The sequence below is a fragment of the Lathamus discolor genome, chromosome 1 (assembly GCF_037157495.1).
Source record: "Lathamus discolor isolate bLatDis1 chromosome 1, bLatDis1.hap1, whole genome shotgun sequence".
NCBI classification, from domain to species: domain Eukaryota; kingdom Metazoa; phylum Chordata; class Aves; order Psittaciformes; family Psittacidae; genus Lathamus; species Lathamus discolor.
Window position 1 is genome coordinate 156,887,850 of NC_088884.1, and position 24,661 is coordinate 156,912,510.

The 24,661-nt window shown below is 50.1% G+C and overlaps 1 protein-coding gene across 1 annotated transcript; it reads left to right on the forward strand.

Annotated features, from left to right (window-relative positions):
• The first annotated feature begins 8,339 nt into the window (after positions 1-8,339).
• Positions 8,340-22,242, forward strand: LOC136004396 (multiple epidermal growth factor-like domains protein 9). The gene is made up of 9 exons (XM_065660848.1): positions 8,340-8,720; positions 11,892-12,320; positions 13,503-13,638; positions 14,995-15,083; positions 17,064-17,127; positions 17,881-17,969; positions 18,981-19,093; positions 19,520-19,676; positions 21,917-22,242. The coding sequence occupies exons 1-9, from the start codon at positions 8,666-8,668 to the stop codon at positions 22,066-22,068; spliced, it is 1,284 nt and encodes a 427-aa protein (XP_065516920.1). The 5' UTR covers positions 8,340-8,665; the 3' UTR covers positions 22,069-22,242.
• Positions 22,243-24,661: the final 2,419 nt, after the last annotated feature.

The window sequence follows — 24,661 nt, forward strand, 5'->3', positions numbered from 1 at the left end:
TTTTAAGATGTGACCAAAAGTATAGGTTTCTTAACTTTAGTGAAGCAAATACACAGAATGTTCTAGCTCCTGCAGTGGGCAAGTTATTTGATGATAGCTGCTACCGTCATGCAGTGTTGTGCATGCATTAGTGTGCAAGTTACTCCCACATAACTGTCATACTGGGGGCTCTCCTCCACATCAGTACCCCATTTCAGAAGCAACCTAGATTGTGATTCTGATTGCAGTTTTACTCTATACAGCTAGAAACCAGCCTGACAAGTGAGGATGAGTAGTGAGGTTTAGTTTTTTAGGAGTTCAGTAGAACGTGTTTACATGGTTGTAACTTACTTGGTTATAGTAGATTACACAGGGCTAACAATAGACTGTGAAAGTGTTCATCTTGGAAAGGTTTAAAGAAAAGTGACATTCCTTTTCTTGTCTGCATTATTCAGATTTTAAAGCTTTCTTGCGATGACCAGTTTTATGTACACATGTATGATACTCCTGTCTTAACTGTTGCTGCTTGCTCCATAAGCTGCAAATACCAAATACAATTTTTAACATGAAACTTCTTGAAAACTGGCTTGAAGGGCATGTACTGTCACTGTAAATAGCTGATGCAAGATTTTGCAATTCAGTAGTGGTCAGGAGCTGCTGTGTGATGCCTTTTTCAGCTTACTTGAGATTAACTGGGGTTCCTCATTAAACCTTACTCTGTAGAAGTGTGTATGTCGGACCTGTGCTGTGGGCATGGGGATAGCTCTCCCTCTCCTCTTCAAGAAGCCCTTCTAGAATGCAGTGGAGTCATTTTGAGTGCAGTAGTGTATAGGAAGCTTAATTATGCTGCTATTGGTATCTGCTGCCTAACAAAGTTGGTCTCCTCCAAGCCTGTTTGTCTGAAGTTGGTCATACATAATAAACTGAGATTTTAATTAGAAACACAGTATATTTTTAATTCTATTAAGCCACTAGGATGAGGTAGTTTAAATTGCAGAAATAATTTATTTGTAAGTGACTTCCTTATCCTCAGTACCACAGCATTACTTCAACTTGATCTGTGAATCGAGAAAGTTGCCTTTCTTTTTAAATGCCTAAAGAAAGGGAAGTTTCTGCAATGTTGTTAAATGATACTGTAAAAAGTAAAACTACATGTAGAGAATGAAATCATTGAACCAGTGGCCTGAAAGTAGGGATAATGGTAGACAGTACAGAAAGGGCAATATCAAATTCCAACATAAAGGAATTGTATACAGAACAAAATCTGGCCCTGGAACTTGGTATTTTTTGTCTTGACTATTCAGTGACTTGGATGTTAGGTGATTCAGTTCAGTGAGGCTCAGTATGTGCTGTAAGATGAAACAAGAACACTTGTTGACTATAGGGTGACTTGCAGATGTACTGTCAAATTGACCAGAGAAGCAGTTCAGAGTTTTATTAAAGCTCTATTTTTTTTCCTTTTTCCTTTTATCTAATCATGAAGTTTTAGGAAATAGCAATCCCGAACTTGCCTAAGTGCATTGCTGCACCTCAGCAAGGCAGGATGTCCCAGCTTCTCTTGCCTTTGCTTGTAACGAATCACCTGTCTATGCAAGCCTAGGCATAATATGAATTGATTTGTTTTGATTTTTAGAGTATAGAATACTGGAGAAAGAAGCAGTGAAAGTGGCTTGTCCTGCCCAAAGCTTTTGTTCTTGGGGGAGAAGGAGCACATACATGCATAGCCATAGCCAGGCTTCTTTAACAATGTGTGCTACAGCAAAGTACTGGGTTTCTTCAGGCTCTGTTTTCTTTCCTGAGTGCCATGAGGACCAGGAAAGGTAAAATGAGTGTAATGAAGAAGGTGAGCCCAAGGAGGATGCTGAGCAAGAGTTCTGATCATAGATTCCATCTTCCTTTTTGACATCATCTTTTTTTCCTTCTCTAGTGCTCTGTAGTTGCTCCATACAAAACAGTCTAGGCTTAGTTTGGTTAACACTCTAATATTCGTAGAATCATAGAATGGTTTGGGTTGCAAAGGACCTTAAGATCATGCAGTTCCAACCCCTTGCCATGGGCAGGGATATGTTGCATTAGACCATGTAGGATTGACTTGATTTTCTCTGGTAGTATTGCCATTTAATCTTCAGTTAAACACCATAGGATACTGGATGCAGTGAGGAGGAGCCTTTGGTAGTTGCTTGGCATCTCCATGTGAAATTGATCACTTCTCTCACTAAGTTGTGTCAAAGTGCAGGCCACTTTTTTAGATGAAAGAAGCGTGAGACTTTGACATGATTCAGTTTGAGCGAATTTCATTTTCATAGTAAGTTCTGACTGGAAAAGGAAATAAGACTATAAAATGTTAAGCCAGAACCCTCTGGGAATCTGGTGCCTTTAACAAGAACTGTCATTTTGTATAATGTTACATCTATAGCATAGCCCGTATGTTTTCTATTGTTTTTTTTGTACAGTTGTAAATTCGAAATACTCTGTCTTTGGGTACGTATTTTCAGTGTAATACAGTATGTATAATAAAAATCTAGATTTTCTAAGGAAACGGGCTGATAGTCTTTTTAATAATCAAGTTATGTGTTGTACTAACAGCTGGACTGGTGATAAGGATCACTAGCCTGAGATCAGCCGAACCGTGTGAGAGCGTGCATCCATTTTAGGTCTGTCACATCTGCTTCTGTAGATGCCTTTCAAAGTCGACATGTCAAAGCTGACAAATGCTGGTTTTGCTGGTTAGGACGTTTGTGAGTAGGAGACTTACCAAAATACCCATTAGTTCTTTCTGGGTGGATTTGCTGAAAGCTGATTAACCTTGGCTGATGTGTCTCCACAGCATATGGGCATGCCTATATATACTGAAGCACTTGAGCCGCAGCACAGACCTGATGGCACAAGGAAAGGTATGCCATGCACGGGCTCTGTGGATGGCCCGCATCTTTAGCTAAATTACAGCAATGGTAGCTTCTTTCCCTGTTAGAGTGCTGTGGAAGATGGGTGGTGTTTTTGTTTGGGGTTGTTGGGGGGGGGTCTGTTTGTTTTGGGTTTTGTGTTGTTTCAGAAACTATTTTCGTGCTCAGAGATACTGTTTCCATGGTCCAGATTATCCTGTGATGAGCATGGAGGTTTATCTTACATGTCCATAGAAGCCAACATTGTGTGTCTGGCCTCAATCCAGTTTCCTTCTGTCCAGCTGTGACATGGCTGTTATACTTGCCTGTGCTGGTGCAAGGCCAAACCTAGTGTGAGGCTTTTCTTTCCTGTGTTGGGTTGACCTTATCAAATAGCCAGGAAGGGAATTCTGTTCCAGGTCAACTGCTCTGGTAGAATACTTGGGGGAAAAAGCTTTGAGAATAGGTTGACATGCACGTTTTGTTTGTTATTTCTCTGTCAAAGAGATTTCCTGCTGCTCAGATGAGTGACTTGCTGATACATTTTAGGTGGACATCTAGGTATGTGCCTAGATGTGCTGCTGTTCTTTCTTACTTGTGTAGAAGTGTCTTGGCCCTCCTCTTCAGCTGGCTTCAATATCACTCAGGAGCAACACACATGAGCATTAGGGTAGATGGCAGTTTGCCTGTCTTCTGAGAATGGTGTATATAGAATCAGACCCATCTATTTTTGACTCTGTCACTAGACATTTTGGACAGGCTGGTACAAGCATGTAGGCTTTTTAATGTTGAGGATGCTGCTGCAATGCTAACTCTTGACCTGGACAGACCAGTGTCAGGTGCTGTCCTGTATCTCTAATGCTCTTAGAACCTAAACTGTCTCAGACTTCACTTCCTTCACTGCTCCTGTGCATGCAGGGTTTCTCTGAGAGCAGGAAAGTTAAAATAAGGCAAAAAGCATAAAAGTGATTGTTCTAAAGTAGATGAAGTAACTTTGTTTTCAGAACCTGCTGTATTTCACACCACTTACATGGTACTGGACCTTCTCCTGAGGAACCTGGGGAGATTCCCTCATCTGGCTCTCAGAATGTGGTTCCTGATCAGCTTTTGGTATTAAAATACATTTACTCATTCCTGATAGAAATATCATGAACAACAGAAAACTGCTTCTCCAAATGTGGTTCATTCAAACCCGCAGCAGCATGTAAGTTTGGTTTTAGTGTCTGATCCATCATTTGGTGCCATTAAACTGCATAATCTCTCTGCTTTTTCCCCTTTCCATCTTTCAGTAAAAAATATACTACTGGTTGTTCCTTCACTTCAGAGGGCTGGAGACATCAGCTCTCATGACTTCTCTTGCTTGTCCTAAGGTTTGTGGTCGTCTGCACTGATCCAGTGCTGTTGGCTGGATGGGACCCAAGGTGCACCTAAATGGAAATCAGCCTTTTTTCCTCCTTCCCTCTCCCAAGTGCTATGGGCACAGACAGCAGAAGCGCCACTACTGGCACTGGTCTTTAGATGGCTTTCTCCTCTTCTGAGTAGAACATAGTTCTCTTCTGCAAAGACCTTGGTGATAGCCGTTAAAAGCTGTCCCTCTGAGTTACACACAGCTTCTGCTTTCTGTGTCTTCTATGATACAGTGCCTGTGAAACCCCATCCCTGAAGTATTTTGGTTTACTGTTACATACCACCAGCTGACCTGTCAGCATTCCCAGTTTGGGACCTGGAGCTGTGCTACGTGTAAGAAGCATTGTCAGAGGAGTTCTGTCTAAAATCCAAGCACCCGAGAAAGAAGTGGTTTGAGTTAGTTGATAGTGACTGTAATAACCCTTTTTATTACTCGAATTCCTTCAGCTCCCTTTCGTGAGCTTTGTTATTCATTTACACAGCACCGACGGTGGAGGTTTCTGCTGGTGCAGTTTAAGAGCAGCGCTACCCTTAAGAACGCTTTAGTCTTGACACCAGCGGTGCATCCTCGCTCCCCAGAGCTGTGGTGCCATCCTGTGGCCGCTTGTTCAGGTACAGGGTTTAGGTTTTGTGCTCTCAACAGCCATGTGCGTGTTCCTTCAGGAGCACTGATGGCTTTGGCTTGCTTCTTTTCTATCTTATCTGTGTACAAGTGTCTTGACCCTTCTTGGGCACAAAGCTGGCTTCGGTATCATTCAGGAGCTGCCCTCCTTACATGAAATGGGGGAGGCTCTTAGCGGCCTCCTTCCTGCCCATTGAGTTCAGGATCTACCTGGAACTGTTGAGCAGTCTGGCCATAATCCTGTAGCAAAGCTCCTCCTGACCAGGAGGCTCATCCACCACATACGCTCACAGGGTTTTTCAGGTAAGGTGCTGAAGGGCAAGCTCTGTGTACTTCCCTGACTTGCAGGCTGTTGGGGCTGTGCTCCTAAAGCCTGAGCTCCTGTGCTGTTTGATGAGAGTCAACATATACCTAGAACCTGGAAAACCTTGCATCTGAAAGAGGCTTCTAGATTCCCAGTTGCTTCCCAGCCCATGGGCTAGTGTATCCCATGGCTGTCAGGAATGCTTCAGTGCTTTTTGTGCCTGCAAAGGAGGAAGCACTACCTCCTGGCCAGTATTTCCTCTCTACGCAGCCAGGTTTGGGTATGACTTGCAAGCTGTATTGCCTGAAAGAAAGTCTTTTCCAGGAGAAGTACTTGTCAGAAGCCAGCATGTAGTTTGAGTACCTTGTCTTTCCCAGAAAAGAGCTGCAGGTACCAGCTCAGCCATAGAAGGAGGAAAACAGGAATACACTGCCGAAGGACCATAGTCTTGTCACACAGCTGGATGCGGTACACCAGGGACCGTTATATTTTCCCTGGCATAATGGGAACAAGATAGTTCTGCAATAGCTTGCTCAGCTTGGAGCATGGCAGTCACTCAGCACTAGAGGAAAGGTCTGTTAAGCCCAGGATCCTGGCAGTGATGGTGGAGTGGTGGATAATCATTGGAAGAGCCTAAGGATACAGTAATCAAGTGCTCTTTCTGCTCTCATCTGCTGGCAGTTAATAGGGACTTTCTGACCTTTGAAACAGTTCACCCAGTGACTGTTGCCATTTCAGGATGTGTCCACTTACTCTCAGCTCATGCGTTCCCCTCCTTTTCACTATCCTTACCATAGGTGGCACCTCACATGGGGACTTCCACCCCACAGCATCCAGTTAGCAAAAGCTGAAGTGATGGCAGCTTGATGTTGCAAAGAGGGCTGGTGTTCGAGGGACTCTTCCTGCTCAGTGTTTCATATTAAGTAAGTAGCTCTCCTTATGGGTCTCTTGGATATCATCTAACACTCAGGTGACTTGCAGCCGATTGATGCTGTGGTGGCCCTTGGGTTTGTTGTAATGCCTGGGTAGCTCAGAATTCCAAGTCTGCTGTCAGCAGATGAGATTTCTAATGGCATATCCTTTACTTACCCAGCTTGAGTGGATGGATGGGTCAAGGCGGCCTTGGACAGAAAGGATGTCTGTCCTCTCCAGGCTCTTAGAAGAAACATCTCCACTGCTGCCTCTGCCCTGTATGGAGCCAGCCAGGTTCTGAGGGTGGAAGGCAGTGTCTGGTTTATCTGGGGACATGAGGTTCACCACCCATGGAAGAGTAACTAAACTGACAAGAAGAGGGCCCTGTGCCAGCCTAGGACATCGCTTTTGATCAGCCATGACACTGGTTTTTATTCTCTGTGAACCAACTAGCAGAAGAGTTTAATCTCAACAGAGACAAAGCTAAGGTAGGGCAGGGCAGGAGTTTCTAAATGAACCCATTTGTACTTCTTTGCCCTGAAGTGGCATCAGGCTTTCCCTGTCAGAAGAGCATTTCCAGCCTGCCCAGTAGTTAACACAACTGAGAGGAAAGCAGCCTGCCCCCCTTCCCAGCTGGGCTCTGGTAGCTCACCCACAAAGGTGGCTTTGAGGACACGGGAAGGGGTTTAAAGATGCAATTGCCCTTTCTCTTCCATGTGTCAGGCCAAAACTCACAAGTGAAATACTGTCACGGTGGTGTCAGCATCTGATTCCTAAGTGTGTTTATGTGTGCTTGTAGCTGCTCAGGACTTGCTCCTGGGACTTGGGTTTCTTGGAAAGCTCTCACAAACAAGGGGTGCAGGTTGTGGTACGGAGAGCACTGATCTGCTGCTCTAACAGAGTAAGTCTTGCTGGGTAGCTGCTGGCGGTGTTTCATCAGCGCACAGGACTGCATCATCCTCCAGTGATGCTTATGCAGAAGTTCACCACCTCACATCCTCAGCCCTTCAGCCAGGCTGCTGAATGGACAGCCCCTCACAGGTCTGGGCTGACCAGGTTGTTGTTACTGACGCAGACAGAGATCAGACATCCTGCACAGAGACTTGTAAAACCTATAAAGCCAAGGTGAGAAATGTCACATTGAGAGCCCATCGCCCTTGCTGCTGGAGGCTGAAGGAGCAGAGAGTGTCCCTGGCCAAGCTGTGGGTACCAGAGAAGGCTCTTGGGCAGGGACTGACTGCTGGCATCTCCTGTAGTGGGGGCTGTGCCTCTCTGTGTGGCTTGTGCAGGAAGCACCACAGGGATTGCATGAGAAACTTCCCTTGCACAACTTCCCAGCCCGTGGGTAGCTGTGCAGTGTTGGGGAGCAACCACCCCTGCAGCATGGAGCTGTCGGGGCACTGTGTGTGATGCCAAATGACCCTGCCTGGGCTATGATGAGGGAAGCTGGAAGTTTTGGGTTAGAACACACTAACTGCTGGCTCCCTGTGTTGAGCCCCATAGAAGATCTTCGAGCATAGAAGACATGGGCAGCACATGGCAGTGCCTGATCTGCTCACTGAGCACATGGCTGGTGAGGTCTGCATGTGGGATATCCCCAATCCTGCATGAGTAGCCAGCTGTCCCCTGAATTGGGGGAAGATGTGACATACATGAGATGTGGATGTTGACATCTGTGAGGGTTTGGTCTTCATATTCAGGTGTATGCAAAAGGAAATCCTCTACTGCAGCAGAGGCTCAGTGATGCTGATTACTAACTGGTGGGGACAGAGAGAGATGAGGGGGGGACCTTTCAAAGCTGGGCTGCAAGGTGAGGAAATCACATCCGTGTCCTTGGGCAGCACAGGCAGGAAGACCTGGCCTCAGAGCAGGATAGCCCCAGGTAACATGTAGAAAATGGGATGGGATCTCACTAAATTTGATGGCCTCACCTTAAAGTCAGCATCATCAGGATTGCTGAGTATGATCCTGATCACAGCACCCTGATGCATCAAGTTTGACACTTGGGTGCGATGGGGGAAGAATTAAACACTGAGAAAGCTCTGCACACACCAGCGGGTTAGGGTATAGTTGGTCTCGGTTAAACTGGGAGCTGCTTTGACCCACAGGCCCTTTGGGGGTTGTTTTTCTTCTTGCAGGAAATCCTGGGTGTCTAAAAGATGAAATCCTTTCACTGGATGTGGTCACAAGGGGCTGGCCAGCAGCCCGGCACAGGGCTCCTGCGTGGCTCTGCCCATTCCTCTCAATGAGCCCATCACTTCCTCCTGGACACTTCTCTCGTGTGTTTGTCTGCACCCTGCAAGAAGAGGCTTGGATTTGCTCTTGTGCTCAGTGTTTAGCTCGCACTGCGCTTCAAGAAGGCCTGTAATGTCTTAAGACCTATTGCAGCCTCTGGATATAAAACCCCCCTTTGTTGGGGGGGAGGTTGACTTGACTGCGGCGCATGATCAGAGTCAGGTGACGATATTGGGCACAGAACCAGAGGAGGATAAACACTTGGGTGTAGGAGATCAGCAGCTGGTCTTGCCTTCTGACGAGCTCTGTTATTCCTTGGGGAAAATGCGTGCCTGGACCCCTCCTCTGCTTTGGAGCTTAACCACGGCGTGTTTAACAGGTGAGCCCTCTGGAAGCGGTGCTTCCCTGCTCAGAAATGGAGGTGGGTGAAGCCGTGGGAGGTGTGTGAAAGAGCTGGGCTTCACCATCTCGGGGTGCTGCAGGAGCACAGGGGGAGAAGGCAGGAAAGGAAATAAGTGTTGAAACACAGGCAGTGCTGGAAGCAGGCCGAAGGTGGTAAACAGGCTTGTGCTTACAAGGAGGGGAAATGGAGCCCTGTTACTGTGAATACTGAGGATTTGCAGTGGCCTCTTCATGGCTTTATCTTGAACTCCGTGGAGCAGGATGCTGCAACGTCCTTGCTTTCTTGGGCTGTTTCGGTAACTGGGTCTTCGTAAGAGAGCACGCACAAAAATGTGTGAATGTTTTTTGTAATCATGTCCATGTCTGCTCTTCTCCTTGTTCTTCTCATCCTTTCTGCTGCTTAGCTATCAAAACCCAGATAATGTGTTCTTACAGTTAACACATTGCACCATGAGGGATCTGCAAAACCTGTGCTTCAGGTCATGTCCCTTTGGGACTGGAGGCTGCCGGGGGCCCCGCTGACACCTCCCTTCTTGAGTATGGGCCCATCAGCCCTGCTAGAGCAGTTTGAGCTTGCTTGGCAAGGGACAGAACTGCTCAGAGCAGTTCCCCACCGAGCCTCACCCTTGCTGCGTGCATCGTCGGCAGCCTGAGCCTGTAACCAGGTACCAGCCATAGCCTGGTGCTGGTGAAATTAAACCATTTGGGGAAAACCTCCTTCTCAAGGGCCAGTTACTGACCTGCTGAATTCAGCAGCCCTGGGGGTGATCATCTTCACCCGCCCTGGGAGAGCTGGGTCAAGCTTTGCCTGGAAAGGTTGGACCAGCTGATCCTGGAGGTCCCTTCCAGCCTGGGGTTCCATGATTCCCTTGGATGTGTCACTGTTGTCTTGGCTGTGTTGTGCCTGGCTCCGAGGACCAGTTTCAGGATGCGGAGGCCGTGCAGTTGCACAAGACAGAGGGAACTAAACCAAGGGAGTGTCCACTCTGCTTCTGCATTTGGTGAGCTCCCAGCCCGTGTCCGTGTGCCTCACACAGCAGCGGGGCCATGGGCCTTGTAAATCAGGAAGGGAAGCTCTGCAGTTGAGTTCCGTAACCTTCCTGACACCCTTGAGGCTCTTGGGGTGAAAACCCCGTGCCAAAGCATGGCACAAAACCCAACCAAACAGCAAGATTCACCCAGCTGTGTGCAGCTGGAGTGCTGCAATCCCCTGCAGCATCCCCGGCTGGCAGAGCAGACCCAGCACTGGGGCAGGCTGCCCTGTGGGAGATCAGGCTTTAATCCCAGTGGTCATCCTGAGAGCTTTCCCCAGGGGGACTTGGCAGTGCCCTTGTCTTAGTGCTGGTGCTGACCTTGAGATCAGCTCAGTAAGAGTCGAGACCAGCTCTGCTCATTGCCAGGCTCAGGAGGAGCAGCAGAATCAGCCCTGAAGGCAGCTGAGGCAGAGGAGGGGAATTGTGCATCCCCGTCCGGGTGGAGGCATGGCCGAGGTGGGGAACCGCAGAGCTGTTTTCCCTGCCTAGAAGCAAGGATGGTGTCTCCAGGTCACTTGGATATGGGCCTGTGGCAAACCAATGCACCACAAAATGGTCACTGTTAAACTCAGCATCTCTGGTTTGGGGGCTACAGTGAGAAAACGTGGGCAATGGCCCAGATGGCTGCGTGCTTGTGTGCAGCTCTACTCAATAGTGACAGAAAGAGGGGTTTTCACACTCAGTGGAGTACCAAGCAGGCAGTGTGCGATAGCAGGGATGCTCCCAATGAGCTCTTTCCATGTGATCACAGCTTTATAAGGACTCCTATTTAGAGTCCTGAGCTCGCTGTAGAAACTCAACTGGAGTTACCAGTCGGCCCGGTCCGGGTGTTGCTCATACCATGGTGGTGGTAAGCACTGGTTCCCATGTGCCTGGCCTTGCCTGGTACAGCCAAAACTGAGCTAGAAATCAAAAGCCAGGTTGGACAGAACTGTGGGTGACGCAGTGTGGTGTGAGGCACCCCTGCCCATGGCAGGGGGTTGGAACTGGATGATCTGAAGGTCCTTTCCGACCCAAACCGTTCTGTAATTCTAAACAGCCTGCAGGGACCTGTGGGTCTGCAGCCAGTCAATGGTGCAGCCCCTCTAAGTGCCCAGCTTCCCACCCTGCTCTCGTGTCCTTCCTCACCTGCATCCCACCGTCGGTTCTCAGCTCTGCTCTTTGTGCTCCTTGATACCCATAAGGCAATTTCCTCAAGTTGTCCTTTTACTTTCCCCCCTTGAGTTCAGCCCCCTCTTGCTGTGGAGGCTGAGCAGAGGTGTGCTGGTGGAAGAGCATGTAAGCACCGCACCACCAGCCACAGCCGCGTGCTGACGCTCCATGAAGTTGGAAGGCTTCAGACGCTGAGCAAATCCCTGCCCTGAGTGTCTGACCCGAGCTGATGTGGCAGGAGCTGCTTATTCCTTTTCTGTTTGCTTCCTTTGCTTAGTACCACACAGCTAAGCTAAAACCAGCTCGATACCGCTTGTGTTTAGCTTTAGAGCTCCCTCCTCTGGGAAGGACATCCCCTGTGCTTGTGGTCATCAGCAGGCAGTGTTTCAGGATCACAGCACAACAACCTGAACTGCAGCAATACCCCTTTTGCATTAGAGCTGTCCCACTCCGACAGGGGATTTTGGAATCAAAGCCAGTTGGCCTGTGGCTTCCCTTCTGGTTACTGGATGTATCTCCAGGACAGCTTAGAAAAATCCCAAACCCATGCTTTTCCTTGCTGATCCCTTTAAACGAGATGGGATAAGCCAGGCAGCTACTTGACAAGTGTCTTAAATCCGATTGTCAGGGGATCTCGGGTAAACTGTCTCGGAGCTGTCACTACTAAAACTGAGTGTTTCAGGCAATTCTCACACCATGGTAGCTGGGAGATCAGACCTGGGCATTGAGTTGTGGCCTCGTGGACCTGCCTGTTTATTTCCCCTGTAAGGCTCTTGTGTGCCAGGGATGCTCAGATGCTGCCAGTGTTCTCCTCCTTGCTTCTGTATTGCTCTGTAGTGAAGCATAGCAGAAGGCAGTTTCAAACAAGGATACAGATTAAGCAGCTGACGAAGACCAAATGGTAAAGCTCTGTTAAAGGGGTAACAATACTATGGCCCCCAATGATGTTTTTCTTCTCTCAGGTATTGCTTTAGGCCAGACAGCCACCACTGAGGTCCCCATTGCGTCAACCCCAGAACCTCCCGTCGCAACCACCAGCACAGCCTCTGCCCCCACAAGTGTCACTGCCACGCTTCCAGCTGGGGTGGCATCAACCACTGCAGCCCTCATTGCGTCCACAGCAGCACCGTCTGCTGCTCCAAGCACAAACCCTCCTGCTCAGGCTGTGCCCACCACCATGGATGTGACCATCCTCACATCCGGCAGCACTGGCATCTCCCAGGTGCAAACAGGACCGATGGCTGCATCCACCAGCGCATCCCTCCCAGGCATGACCACATCTGGGGTCCCATCAGCAGCTCCATCCCTCACCACCGCCAAGCCCTCCAACTGCAGCATGGTGAACGTGACAGCCTGTGCCCGCTGCTCCCCAGGGACAGTTCCCAGTGCAGGTAAGGGTCTGGCTGCTCAGCTCGTGCTGGGTGGAAAAGTGACTTGTCAAGGATGGTGTAACCAGGGGTTGTTCTTGTGTTAGGGGTCAGGCATCATGAGTGGGACTCAATCCATTGCCCCTGTCTGATGTTAAGGACTTGGCCTTATGCTGTGGTCTTCCAGTAGGATGAAGAAGCAGTAGGGCTGTGGCACAAAGCGTAACAAGCGCAACCTGGTTTATTGGCAGGAGGACGCTGTTTTGAGGTACGGTGGCAAATACAAGGACAGCTTCCAACCATCTGTCTCAGACGTTTGAAAGAGAATCTCTGCTGTAGAAACTTTCACTTGGCCTTGAGAAACTACCAGCTCAATCCGTGTTGTGGTCAGGAGTGCAGAATGTCACCTGTTCCACACGTTACTTACGGTGTGATGCGGTTGGGCTGTTTTGTTGGGGTGTTTGTGAGCACCCTAAAGTACTTGTTGCTCATTTCCCCCACTGCAGGGTGTGTTTGAAAAGAGGAATGAGCAGCTCTGCTGCTTTGGGGGAAATCCAGAGGACAGGAGTTAATTCCGCCCTCCCTCAAGTGCAGGATGCTCGTCCACAGGGGTTGTCCCTTCTTACCTGTATGTGGTTGCTGCAGCACCAAGGGCAAGCAGTGGGGTGGCAGGGCAGCAAATCCCACATGAATACCCTGCACCGCTTGGGTTTGGTTCGGGAGCAGAGAGGGCTGGAGCCTGTGTCTGGTGGGAATGCCGTGGTACCTGTGCTCGGAGAAAGGCTGTTGCTGCTTCAGGCTGATCCTCTGCTCTGGGGTTTTACTCTGCAGTTCTGCTTCCTGTGAGCCTACATTGCCAGAAATCCAAGGAAATATGTTTTGGTTTGGGATTTTTTCCCTTTCTTCTTTGTTTGTGTGTTAGATGGAAAACCAATGCCCCTCAAATTAAAGGAGAAGAAAGCAGTCATCTTCATTACCAGAAATCCACATAGACAGACTTGAGACCTTGCATCACCATCTCCAGCTTGCTAATGGTGCGCAACAGCATCATTAGCATTGGCGCTGCAGTTTCCATCCTCTGTGACTGCCTCGCCGGAATGGTTGCATGCAGCCCATCTGCACGCACGGCAGCGACCTGCCCTGCCGAGCACAGGGGTTTATGTCAACGCTTACAAACCTGATCCTGGCTTTTTATTTCCAATTCAGGCACCTTGAGCTGCTCGTGCTGTGCCGGGGGCTCGTGCACAGACCCCAGTGCCTGCACCCCCTGCCCTCGGGGTCACTACCAGCCCCAGAGTGGGCAACCATCGTGCCTGCCTTGTCCGCAGGGGCATTACACCAAGTAAGTGACTGGGGCATGGGGTGGTGGATGTGCTTCCTTAAAGCACTTTGCAGCCAGCAGGATCTCCTCCTTTTGGCTATAGGGAAAGTGCTGCCAGGGTCGTTTCCCAGTGGGAAGCACAAGGTGAAGGTGTGTGCCTCTGCAGCACTGCTGAGTTCTTCTCCCAAGGAAACCCTGGTGTGGACATCCCTGCACCAAGCAGCGGCCCAAGTTCTCTGCAGGCTGCCCGGTTTTTATCCATGGTCTCCTGTATGTGTTAGGAGTGAATACGTTTGGTTTTGCGATGAGGGACACTTGGGAGTGAGGTGCGGGTTCATCTCCTCAGCTTTCCTCTAGGATACCTCTGGCCAATTGGCTTCAGCTCTGTGCTTTGCCCAATTACTTTTGCAATCCCTGTTTTGTTGCCTCCAAGGGATCTCATCACACTCAAGTCACTGGCACCTAAAGCAATGTATTTAGCTGATCCAGCGTGGAAGAGCTAACATGATTTCCCAGCCAGAAGCCCAGCCTTGCAATTGCACCAGCCTGCCTCATCCAGGATGCCGTGCATCCTCAGGCAGTGTACATCCGCATCACCAGGATGCTGCACCAGTGTCCTCTGGCTGCGAGGACACACGGATGCGCTGCTCTCACCATTTCCCATCAGCTTTTCCCTTGCCGTGTCCAATACCTGCTGCAATCCTGGAAATACTGGAGCACCTCCCGTATGAAGACAGGCTGAGGAAGTTGGGGCTGTTCAGCCTGGAGAAGAGAAGGCTGCGTGGGGACCTCATAGCAGCCTTCCAGTACCTGAAGGGGGCCTATAGGGATGCTGGGGAGGGACTCTTCGTCAGGGACTGTAGTGACAGGACAAGGGGTAACGGGTTAAAACTTAAACAGGGGAAGTTTAGATTGGATCTAAGGAGGAAATTCTTTCCTGTGAGGGTGGTGAGGCACTGGAATGGGTTGCCCAGGGAGGTTGTGAGTGCTCCATCCCTGGCGGTGTTCAAGGCCAGGTTGGATGAAGCCTTGTGTGGGATGGTTTAGTGTGAGGTGTCCCTGCCCATGGCAGGGGGCTTGGAACTGGGTGATCTTAAGGTCCTTTCCAACCCTAACCATTCTATGATTCTATAACATATTTCTCAAGACCCAGAGTCCAGGCTCAGAACCCGTCTCTAATAACACACAGTCTGGTTTGTTTTCAGGGAACATTCAACATTCAGGCGAGTTCAAACTGTTGCATTTCTGCCTCCTGCTTTATAATTGCTGTCTCCAGGCTTGCAGTGAAACTAAGAGTGAGGCTCCGCTCTCTCCTGTGAGCGGATACAAGCTGGGGTGACCTGAGCCAGCGCTCACCTCTGCTCCCTTCTCCCTCAGCCTCACGAGGAGCACCGCCTGCGTCCCCTGCCCGCCCGGCCACTTCGCTAATGAGACCGGGGCCGCAGCCTGCAGAGCCTGTGACAAAGGTAGGCTCTGTATTCAGCCTGAGCGCGCTTCCAGCGGGCTCCGTGCTGCTGTTTCCCCACGGCCAGATGCAATTAGCGGGTACCTTGAGAGCGCTGAAGAGCAAACAGGTTATTTTGCTCGGGCTAAAAATGGAACGGCAGAGCTCTTCCTAGTCTGGTATTGACATTTCTATTGAAATGGAAAGAGCAGATCTCGGAGTCACGCTCCTGTTTGCAGCAAGCTAATGTTGATGCTAACACTGCAATGGAAGCCTTTTACAGAAGGAAAGGTTCATGAAACCCGGTTATAGCACAAGGTCTCAGGAAAAGAAAGTATTCCCCTATTTTTAATGGCAAAAATGAGTCTAAACCATTTTGCTTTCAGTTCTTCTGCGGTCTGAATGTTAAATGTAATACTCTCCTTATGGCCCAGACATTAAAACCTGGGTTTTCAGCGAGCCGCTTTGCACTTGGCTAATGCGGGATGAGCCCGGTACGATGTGTTTGCAGGCAGCATGAAACACGCTCAAAACAGACCAGCATTTACTTATGCCAAAACCTAATTAACGCGTGCAGCACAGCAGCTATTCCGTGTGCACGTTAAGTGCTCCTCACGCATACACAGCTGCTGTTGTGAGCATCCACCCACCGAACTCGCTGGCTGGTACCTGTGTCTGGGAGGAGCGAAGTCTCACTGGCGGCATCACTGCACTGCCTTCACTGAGCAAACTCAAGCACCGTGGTTAGGCCACAGAGGTGTCTATGGAGGTGGCCCCTAAATCACACGATCATGAATTAGGAATGTTCCCTTGTCCTTGCAGGCAGGGGGAGCTTGTTCTGGTTTCACCCCCCTCTGCCGCAGCCTCTGCTGCTGGTTGTAAGCCTGAGCCGGTATGAAGGACATGAGGCCGATCGCACCCGCGCTGCTTCAGCTCCTCTGTGAGCACCTTAGTTCTGTCCCATGGGTGCCTGTTGCAGTGACATGGGTCATGCCTTGTCAGCACCTTCCCAGAACCACCTCAACTCCCAGGTGTTCTCCTGCCTTCAGCGGCTTCCATTGGTGGGGCAAGGACTCAGAAGCTGGGTCCTGCCTGTCCCCCGTGCCCACACCAGGGGTGTTTCAGAGCATTCACTCCTGGCTGCCCTTTGGGGAAGGGTCGGTCTGCATCTCCCTGCCCTTTGGGGAAGGGTCGGTCTGCATCCCCCTGCCCTTTGGGGTGGTGCAGGGAGAGCAAACAGCAACGCATCCTGTTTGGTGGCTCTTGTGTCTTCCCCTATGCGGGGGGAAGGAGATGCACCCCAGAGTTCCTTGGGGGAACCCAGGAATTGGCACTGGGATCATGGGATCATGGAATGGTTTGGGTCGGAAGGGACCTTAAAGCTCATCCAGTTCCCACCCCTGCCATGGGCAGAGACCCCTTCCCCTGGACCAGGTTGCTCCAAGCTCCTGTGTCCAGCCTGGCCTTGAGCACTGCCAGGGATGGGGCAGCCACAGCTTCCCTGGGCACCCTGTGCCAGCGCCTCAGCACCCTCACAGGGAAGAGCGTCTGCCTAAGAGCTCAGCTCAGTCTCCCCTCGGGCAGGTTCAAGCCGTTCCCCTTGGCCTGTCCCTGCAGGCCCTTTCACGAGTCCCTCTCCAGCTCCCTTGTAGGCCCCTTTAGCATCACCTATTTCAGCTCGATTCCAGTTCGAGCTGTTGTGCTGGGAATGTTGTGCAGGTCTCTCTGTGTCCCTGGCAGGGCTTTGTACGTGTGAGTGACAGCAGGGAAACCTGCCCGAGCGCCCTGTGCTTCCTTTAGCATGACAGAAAAGTTTATGGCTCTTTCAGGGCTATTGACAAAGAGAAACGCAACCATCCTGCGTTAGCCCACGAACTGCCACCTGCAGTGTGTCACAGGGAGTTGTTCGGTTGCTTGCAAAATGGAGCTGAGCAAATACACAATGAATTGGGGCAGTGACAGTGGAGGCAAGATCCTGAACCCTTTCTCTTCTCTCTTCCAGGCTATTTTAGCTCCAAGCAGAATGCAGCTTTCTGTCTGCCTTGCCTGCCTGGATCATTCTGCAAGTAAGAAGTGTGCTTGTGGTGCTGGCTGTGAGGTGCACGGGGACGGGTGGTTCTCATAGCCACTGAGCTAGAGCAGCAATGCAGTGGCCAAAGGCAAGTCACTGCTTGTTCAGCTGTAGGGACATTGGTGCTGACCCTGAGGAGAGAGGGATGGCACAATGAGTGGAGGGTCCTGGCAGGACACAGACCCCTTCCTTGCACCTTCCTCATCACACTCCACTGACAAACGCTGTTACCCTCGCAGGGATGAGCTGAGCATGGTGCTGGGCTCTGCACATTGAAGCTGAGCTGGTGTTGATTGGGTTGGGATGAGCAGGAGGCAGTAGCTCAACTGTCCTGGCTGAGCTGTCCCCTCTGGGGAGGGGAGAGGTGCTGGTGGGTGCCTTGTGATGGGCTCTGCTCCCTGCCTGTAGGGATGCCTGCACGGAGGCTGTGGGGTTTGCACCCACATGTATAAATCAGACCCTGCCTTGAGCTCAGTTATCCTGTGTTATGCAGCAGGTCTGTGCTGACCCTGGATTAAAGTGCCACAGGGCTGGAACCAGGGGTTACCCAGCTCATCACAGGTCTGTCTCCCAGCCCCCTTCAGGGAGCCCATTGACCAGCTCCAGCCAAGTTTGCTGAGGCATAGCCACCGCTGGGATAGCGGATTCCTGCACGTTCCATGCCAACAAGCGACCGAGAGAGCTGGCTGTGGTGGGCTGGTGTCGCAGTGCTTGTCTCCAGTGTTTTCTGCCTCCTCTCCCCTCCCAGCACCACCAGCTGCCCCGCGTGTCTGCCTTGTCCTGCGGGGCAAGAGGCTCTTCAGGAGGCGTCAGAGCAGTGCGTGCCCTGCCTGCCAGGTAACTGCCATAGCCCCGCTGGGAACACAGAGCATCAGCTCCAGGAGCGGTGCATCCCGAGACCCACCTGACGCAGAGCGCACCACTGCCCTCACAGGGATGGGAGGGTGCTGGAGGGGGGGTTGGCCCTTCCTGGTTTGCTAGGACTTGCTGTTGGAGGCTGTGCCAACGCCACGTCCCCATCCGCATGGTGAATGGCTTGGAGGAAGGCTTGGTCACCTGCATGGCAGGGCTGCCAAAAGCTCCATAGGGTTCTAACAGACACGCATCTGCATCGGTGGTTGCTTCGCTGATGAGCCCATAGACTTGCTGCAGCGGTAGAGGATGCTTGGCATGTGGTGGAGGACACAGTCAGTGAGGGGAGGCGAGGAAGTGACTCTGCTCCTTGCATGGCTGATGTCTCAAACATCAATCCACAGCAGGTGATGCAGTGGGAGGGCAAAGCCCTCCATCCGCTCCCACAGCCGCCGGTGGCTGGCTGCATCTCCACTCCGAGACAGCAGCAGGGATTTCTTGTGGTCAAGACATGTTTTAGACGCGCAGAAAAGCATTTATTGCTCTGAGACCTGGGAATTGTGTGACCTCCCGTTCCCCCTGGGCTCAGGAAACGGAGCCGTGCTTTGAGCTTTGCTCAGTGAGTTTCAAACAGCTGGAAGAGGTGTCTGAAGCCAGGATTAGAGGGGATGAAACGCTGCTGACCTCCAGCTCCAACCCTCTTTCTGCTTTAAAGCCAGAGCTCGCTGCTGAACCCACCTCCCACTGCACTCCTACTCACTCCCTCTGCCGAGATCTAACCCCAGATATCCTTTAGTTCCTCCAGCCCTGTTTGTTCTCTGTCCTGCCCCTTTGCCAACGAGCAAGGACCAAAGTCCAGGCTCAGCCTTTGTTACGCACATGAAATATTTAACAGCCTCTCTCATTGTGCTCCAAAGCTGAATCATCCACACGCAGTTGCGAAGGCCCCGGGGTCTAGTCCCAGATGTTAATTTTTGTGCTCATTTGCTATTTCAGGCATGTTCAGAGGTCCCAGGGACACCAAATGCCAGGTCTGCAGGACAGGAGAGTACCAACTGCAGCAGGGCCAGGAGCGCTGTGACCTGTGCCCAGAGAACCACTTCTGCCCCGTGAGTCCCCATCAGCTGGTTTGAGATCCCAGATTCACAAATACAGCTAAATAGGCTTCAGTTACCACCTTTCTATCTGAGCCTCTGCCCTTCAGCACAGACAGAGCCCTAATGGAGGGAGATGGCTGAAACACTGACACCAGGAGCGTGGCTTTGTGCCACCCTTGGAGCTGCCCAGGCTCACTGGGCCTTTAGGGGAATGTCAGAGGATGGTGGGTCCGTTACCGAGGGGGTTTGTATGGACACGGTGTATAACAACACCTCCTGCTCTTCAGCCTCCTCTGAATGACGCCCCAGGGGCAGGCAGGTTGGATTTAAAGATGGCAGGTTCATTTCTGGGTTATTTCCGATGCAGAAGTGCCACCTCCCTTCACATGCGTTACCTTCTGCAGCCTCCCCTGTTCAGTTACTTCTTCTCTTGGGCAGAGCCCTGATGTGAACCCAGTCAAGTGCCCTCCTGATGCCTTCTGCCCCCCGGGCAGCGCTGAGCCCACGTACTGCATGGAGGTCTTCCTCTACAAGGCAGGGGACTCCTGCCAGCTCACCCCCCTCACAGTGGTGCTCCTGGCCATCTGCTCCGCAGGTAAGTGCTGCTCTTCTCTGTCTCCCTGGGGTAAAACAGCTCGGTGCCTTCACACTGTGCCAGCAGCGCTCTGCATGGCGCAGTTCATGTTTCTGGAAACCTGGGTGTCTCATTAAGGACTCTGTGGCTGCTTTCGGTGCAGATGATAGCGCTTGCAGCATTTGGAAGGAGGGATACTGATGCATTTGCTCTGAGCAAAGGCTAGAATAATGCTGAACGTTTGGTGTGTGCATGGAGCCCAAAACGGGCATTTCTTAGCTGACCAAAAGTAGGAAAAAACACAATAGCCTTTTGGTAAGAGACTTCCAAGTTTCCTAAAAGCATTCCTCCTCTGTAACTCTTGGTGCAGCATCCAGCAGGCCAGGGTGCTGTCAGCTTGTGCACTGGTGGTTGTATCAATGCTGTAGGGCATCTTGTAACCAACAGAATGGACAACCAGCACCTACTGAGCATGTGGAGCATCCCTCTTCCCCTGCTGTGATTACCTTGGTAGGGTAAGCCCAGTGCATGGATGTAGCTACCTGGAAGCTACACTACGAATACTCATTTCAAAACAACAACTGCGCTTTTGTAGTCTCAGCAAAGGGAAAAATAGGAGATTTGTGGCTTTTGAGCAGAGTTCAGGGAAGGTTTAGTCAGAGACAAGTCGCAAATGAGTAACTGTTAGCGCTGTGGATTGCTAAGGGGCAGACAAACAGAACGGGCAGAGGCCTTGCCTCCTGTGCACATGGAGAGGAACAGAAACCCCACTGTGAGGGCCACACCAGTAGCTCTCTTGACACAAGATCTTAATCTCAAAGTCACAGAGGCCAGGTTGGACAGAGCCTTGGGTGAGATGGTTTAGTGTGAGCTGCCCCTGCCCATGGCAGGGGGTTGGAACTGGATGATCTTAAGGTCCTTTCCAACCCTAACCCTTCTATGAGTCTACAATTCTATATGACTAAGTCATCATAAGGAAGCCTTGTATCCATGGGCTCCTTAAGAATAAGTTATATGCCTCCTGAAGACCCAGTCCCCAGTTCAGCTCACTGTTGTTAAAAGGCAGGAGTGGAGATAAAATAGATGTGTTATTCCCTGCAGTGAACAAGGAGAGCAAAGCTGCTTCTCCAACAGCAAAGCAGTGCTGTTGTTCTCATCAAACTCCTCCCTTGGCACCCAAGGAGAGGACTCCATGGGAGCACAGCAGGAGAAAAGGATGGCAGGGTCTGCAGGAGCTGTAGCAGCACTGAGTGGCTGCTCATCTCCAGAGGGCTGGAAAGTCCTAGTGGGGCAGATGAGGGCTGTTGTCACCAGCTGTGGCTTGGAGCCCTGTGAGAGCTCCTCCTGTAGCCCATGCCCCTTGCGCCAGGCTGTAGTCCAGAAGTCTGCCACAACAGACACCATCTGAAGCGAGTATCAATTAGGAAAACTAGATTAAACTGAAGCCCGTGGAAAGCCTGTCCACAGAGGGACAATGGGCCATGAACCAGCACCTCAGATAACCAAGGCTGAGGGGCATGGAACAGCATTCCCCAGTGAGGTCCTGCCTGTTGCAGAGCTCGCTATGCAGAGGGGAAAGGAAGGGCCCTGCACAGGAACCCGTGAGTATGTCACGGCTGGTCTAAGAGACCGGTTCTTTACCATGAGGCTGTCTGTTCATGCGACCTCCATCTGGACGTGTTTGTCTGGCCATGGTACATCACAGCGACAGATCTGTGCTCTCCTGTTAAGATCAGTTGTCCCTGATTATGCTTCTGCCTGAAGGAAACAGACAACATCACAGTACTTTGTATTTGACAGTTATTTCCATGTCTGTGCCCAGACTAAAAGTCTTTCTGACAGTCCTGATCTCAGTCTAGATCCTAAGTTAACCTAAGTTAGTTCTTGTGCTTCAGTGTGAGTGCTGAACAGAGCAAACTGATGCCTCAGAAAGACCCTTTGGTAGGATCTGCAATGAAGAAGATGCCAAGGGGAAAAATAACAGTTCCTTGGAGCAGAGAATAAATGGGGTCAGACAGCAACCTATTGAATGATTTCACTAAAATCTGCCATTACTGCCTGCAGCTTCCAGAGTAAAGCTGAAATGTTGAAGTTTAGTATTTATTATTCTGGCTAACCAAACCCATTTGAGAGTGTGCTGAGGATGCAGGACAGAAAACCTCTTATTTTACCAGAATACTGAAGTTGAGAAGCCCTCGAGCAAACATCACTTGCCATTTCACCTTCCCATCTGAAACCAACTGCGCTTCCTTACCTTCCAGGTGCCATCCTTGCTGTGTTTCTAATTATTCTGAGAAGAACACCGGAACATAGCAAGAAATTGCTGAAGTCTCTATTGCTGCCCAAAGGCTCAGGACAACACACAACTTACGGGGGCACTGAGCACACAGAGCCAGTCTATGCTGGCTGGTAGAGCAGGACGTGTGATCAGCAAGCACCAAGGATGTGCTATCAACAAGCACCCGCTTCTCTATGGCCTGGGACAATACAGCTGTGTGGGTATGAGCAAGATGTTTAACCATGTGCAACCTGTTTCTGTAGAGCTAAAATAAGCGCTGAGAAATAAAACCCCATTGTTGAGTTGTGATGACTTGTGCTGCCAGCCCAGCTGCCTGCTGTGCTAAAATGGACTGATGAGAAAAGGCTTCTCCTTTCAGTAACTGCCTTCATTCACAAGCAAACATTTTTCCTCAGGGGAAAAAACCAAACCAGAAACCAATTCTGTCTCTCTATTTCAACAGTCAGCTCAACAAAGTGAGGAGGGACTGCTTCAGTTACTGAGGCTCCTGGGCTACAGCACTCGCTTCCACCTGAGCAGGAACTAACGTGAATGTGCCTCCTTTTAAGAATAAGCATTTTTTCCCCCATTCTCAAACCTTCACCGTCACTTTAAGCAAGGAAAAGGATGCCAATGTCCTTCCCCTTCCTTGCAGCTGTGGGAAAACGTGCAACTAAAATAATGATTGATTCTTGCACTTATCTGTCCCCTTTGCTTCCTGCTGTAAAGTGATGCTTCACAATAGAGCTACCAAGTGACTTAAAACTTGCAGCAAACCACACAGGAACTGGTTTTTCTTCACCAAGCCACACTGGTGAGACATGAAGCTGTGGCAACCCTTTGGAGCACACTGCAGCTGTGGAAGATAAGATATGTCTGCACTAGATCCATTGCTTAAATGCCCATGCAAAGTTCTTTGCCCTGATGCTTGATTCGCCTCCCACCCAGAAGAGCAGCACTTACGCTTGCACCAGTTTGCCCTGTGCAGAGCTGTGGCACTCCAAGTATTCTGTGTTTAGCCATAGGTTAACCTGACGTGGTTTGTGTGTTACAGGGATGATTTCGAATTGTGTAGGTGTTTGGTGTCGTTGGTTGACTCTTCTCTTTATAAACTTGTTGTTCGCTCTGTTTTCCCTGTTGTGTTTTATCACACATGGTCCTCATGGCCGTCTGAGTTCCCACCAACATTCCAGGCACTCACAAACAGCCATAGGCTATAATGGAGCCAGTTTCAACTGTTCCATGAAACCAGTAACTTGGGTCTCAATCTTCCCACCTTTTTGCCTTCCTTCTCTTCCTACACTGTACTTCATACACAGGAGGTGAGCTGTGTAACCCCACACAGACCAGCCAGCTGTGCCCCTTCATCACAGCACTGTGCTTCATCAGCTCTTTGAGTGCTAGTAAAAATAGTACCTACTAGTGAAAGACCTATTAAATGCTTGGGTGGAAGCAGGTGTTACTTCTCACATCAGTCTTTCACTGCAGCAGCAGTCAGCTGAAGTAACCCAGCTGGTGGGGGGTTAAGTGGCTGCTGCCCTCAGCTGCTCATCCTCCTGTCCCCAGGGGAGGTGTTACTGTGTTCCTAACAACAATAATAAAATGCATCAGTTCTCTGCTCTCTCTCAACTATGACAGATGAATGAAGGGGTGGGAAGAGAGGTGCATTGTCCTCTGTGGTCTTCTCTTGCCCAGAGAAGCTGTGGCTGCCCCTGGCAGTGTTCAAGGCCAGGCTGGACGGGGCTTGGAGCAACCTCTCTAGTGGAAGGTGTCCCTGCCCGTGGCAGGGTTGGAAATGGATGAGCTTTGAGGTCCCTTCCAACCCAAACCATTCTGTGATTCTAAGCTGGATAAGCAGCAACATGGATAGTACCTATACCCCCAACTCTGCTGCACAGCAACAGTCTCTCTCACACTATTGATTTACTAGACAGGCATTATGTTTCTCAACTGGTAAAAGTATGTAGCTTATCACGGGAGCAGCAAAAGGACAAGGTCGTGATGTACAGCACCAGATGATTGCAGCACAACAGTAATCTGTTAGAATCAAAGCAATTTTCTGAAATGCTCTTAAAACCCCAGCTGTATCTGCTGTCAGCTGCGGGATTTTCCACTCCCGAAGTCACACCAGACCCAAGCAAAAACCTGGCTGAAAGAGCAGTGCGCAGTCAAATCCAGAGCTGGCCAAGCAGCAGCAGCACCAATGGCAGCTGAACGAACCCAAAGGAATGGAACTGGTAGGACTGTATGTTTCCAGCTCCAAGTCATTAAAGCCTGTAGAATTATAAGCAACAGAAAGCAGCTCTGTAATGGGAAAAACAGGACTGCAAAACGTGTCAATATCTGTGTGATCAGCAATGGTGTGAACACAAGCCAAAGCACAACCAGTATCACTTCCATTCAGCTTAAAGCGCGATTTCCATGGAGTCCTTAGGAAGTCCTGAAGTATAAGCTTTCACTATGAAAGAACAACCACCAGTCCCTTCTCTGCCCAACTCTTGCCTCCTGTGTAACATTTGACTTAAAAACACAAGGAAAAAAAACCCCAATTGGTGCAAAAAATAACGATTTGGAGCCATTTTACAAAAAAGAATTAGCAACTTCTTAAATAACTAGGAATAAATTTTAATATTTAATAAGACACTGAAGTTTCTCAAGCAGTCAGACATGGAATAACGTGCCTCAACAATGCCGAAACCCCCGTTAATACGTCTTTCTTTCAAGGTAT

Coding starts and splice junctions, on each gene's coding strand:
- LOC136004396 (XM_065660848.1), top strand. CDS start 8,666: ATGCGTGCCTGGACCCCTCCTCTGCTTTGGAGCTTAACCACGGCGTGT. Junction 8,721..11,891: donor AACCACGGCGTGTTTAACAG/GTGAGCCCTCTG, acceptor TTCTTCTCTCAG/GTATTGCTTTAGGCCAGACA. Junction 13,639..14,994: donor CCGCAGGGGCATTACACCAA/GTAAGTGACTGG, acceptor CTTCTCCCTCAG/CCTCACGAGGAGCACCGCCT.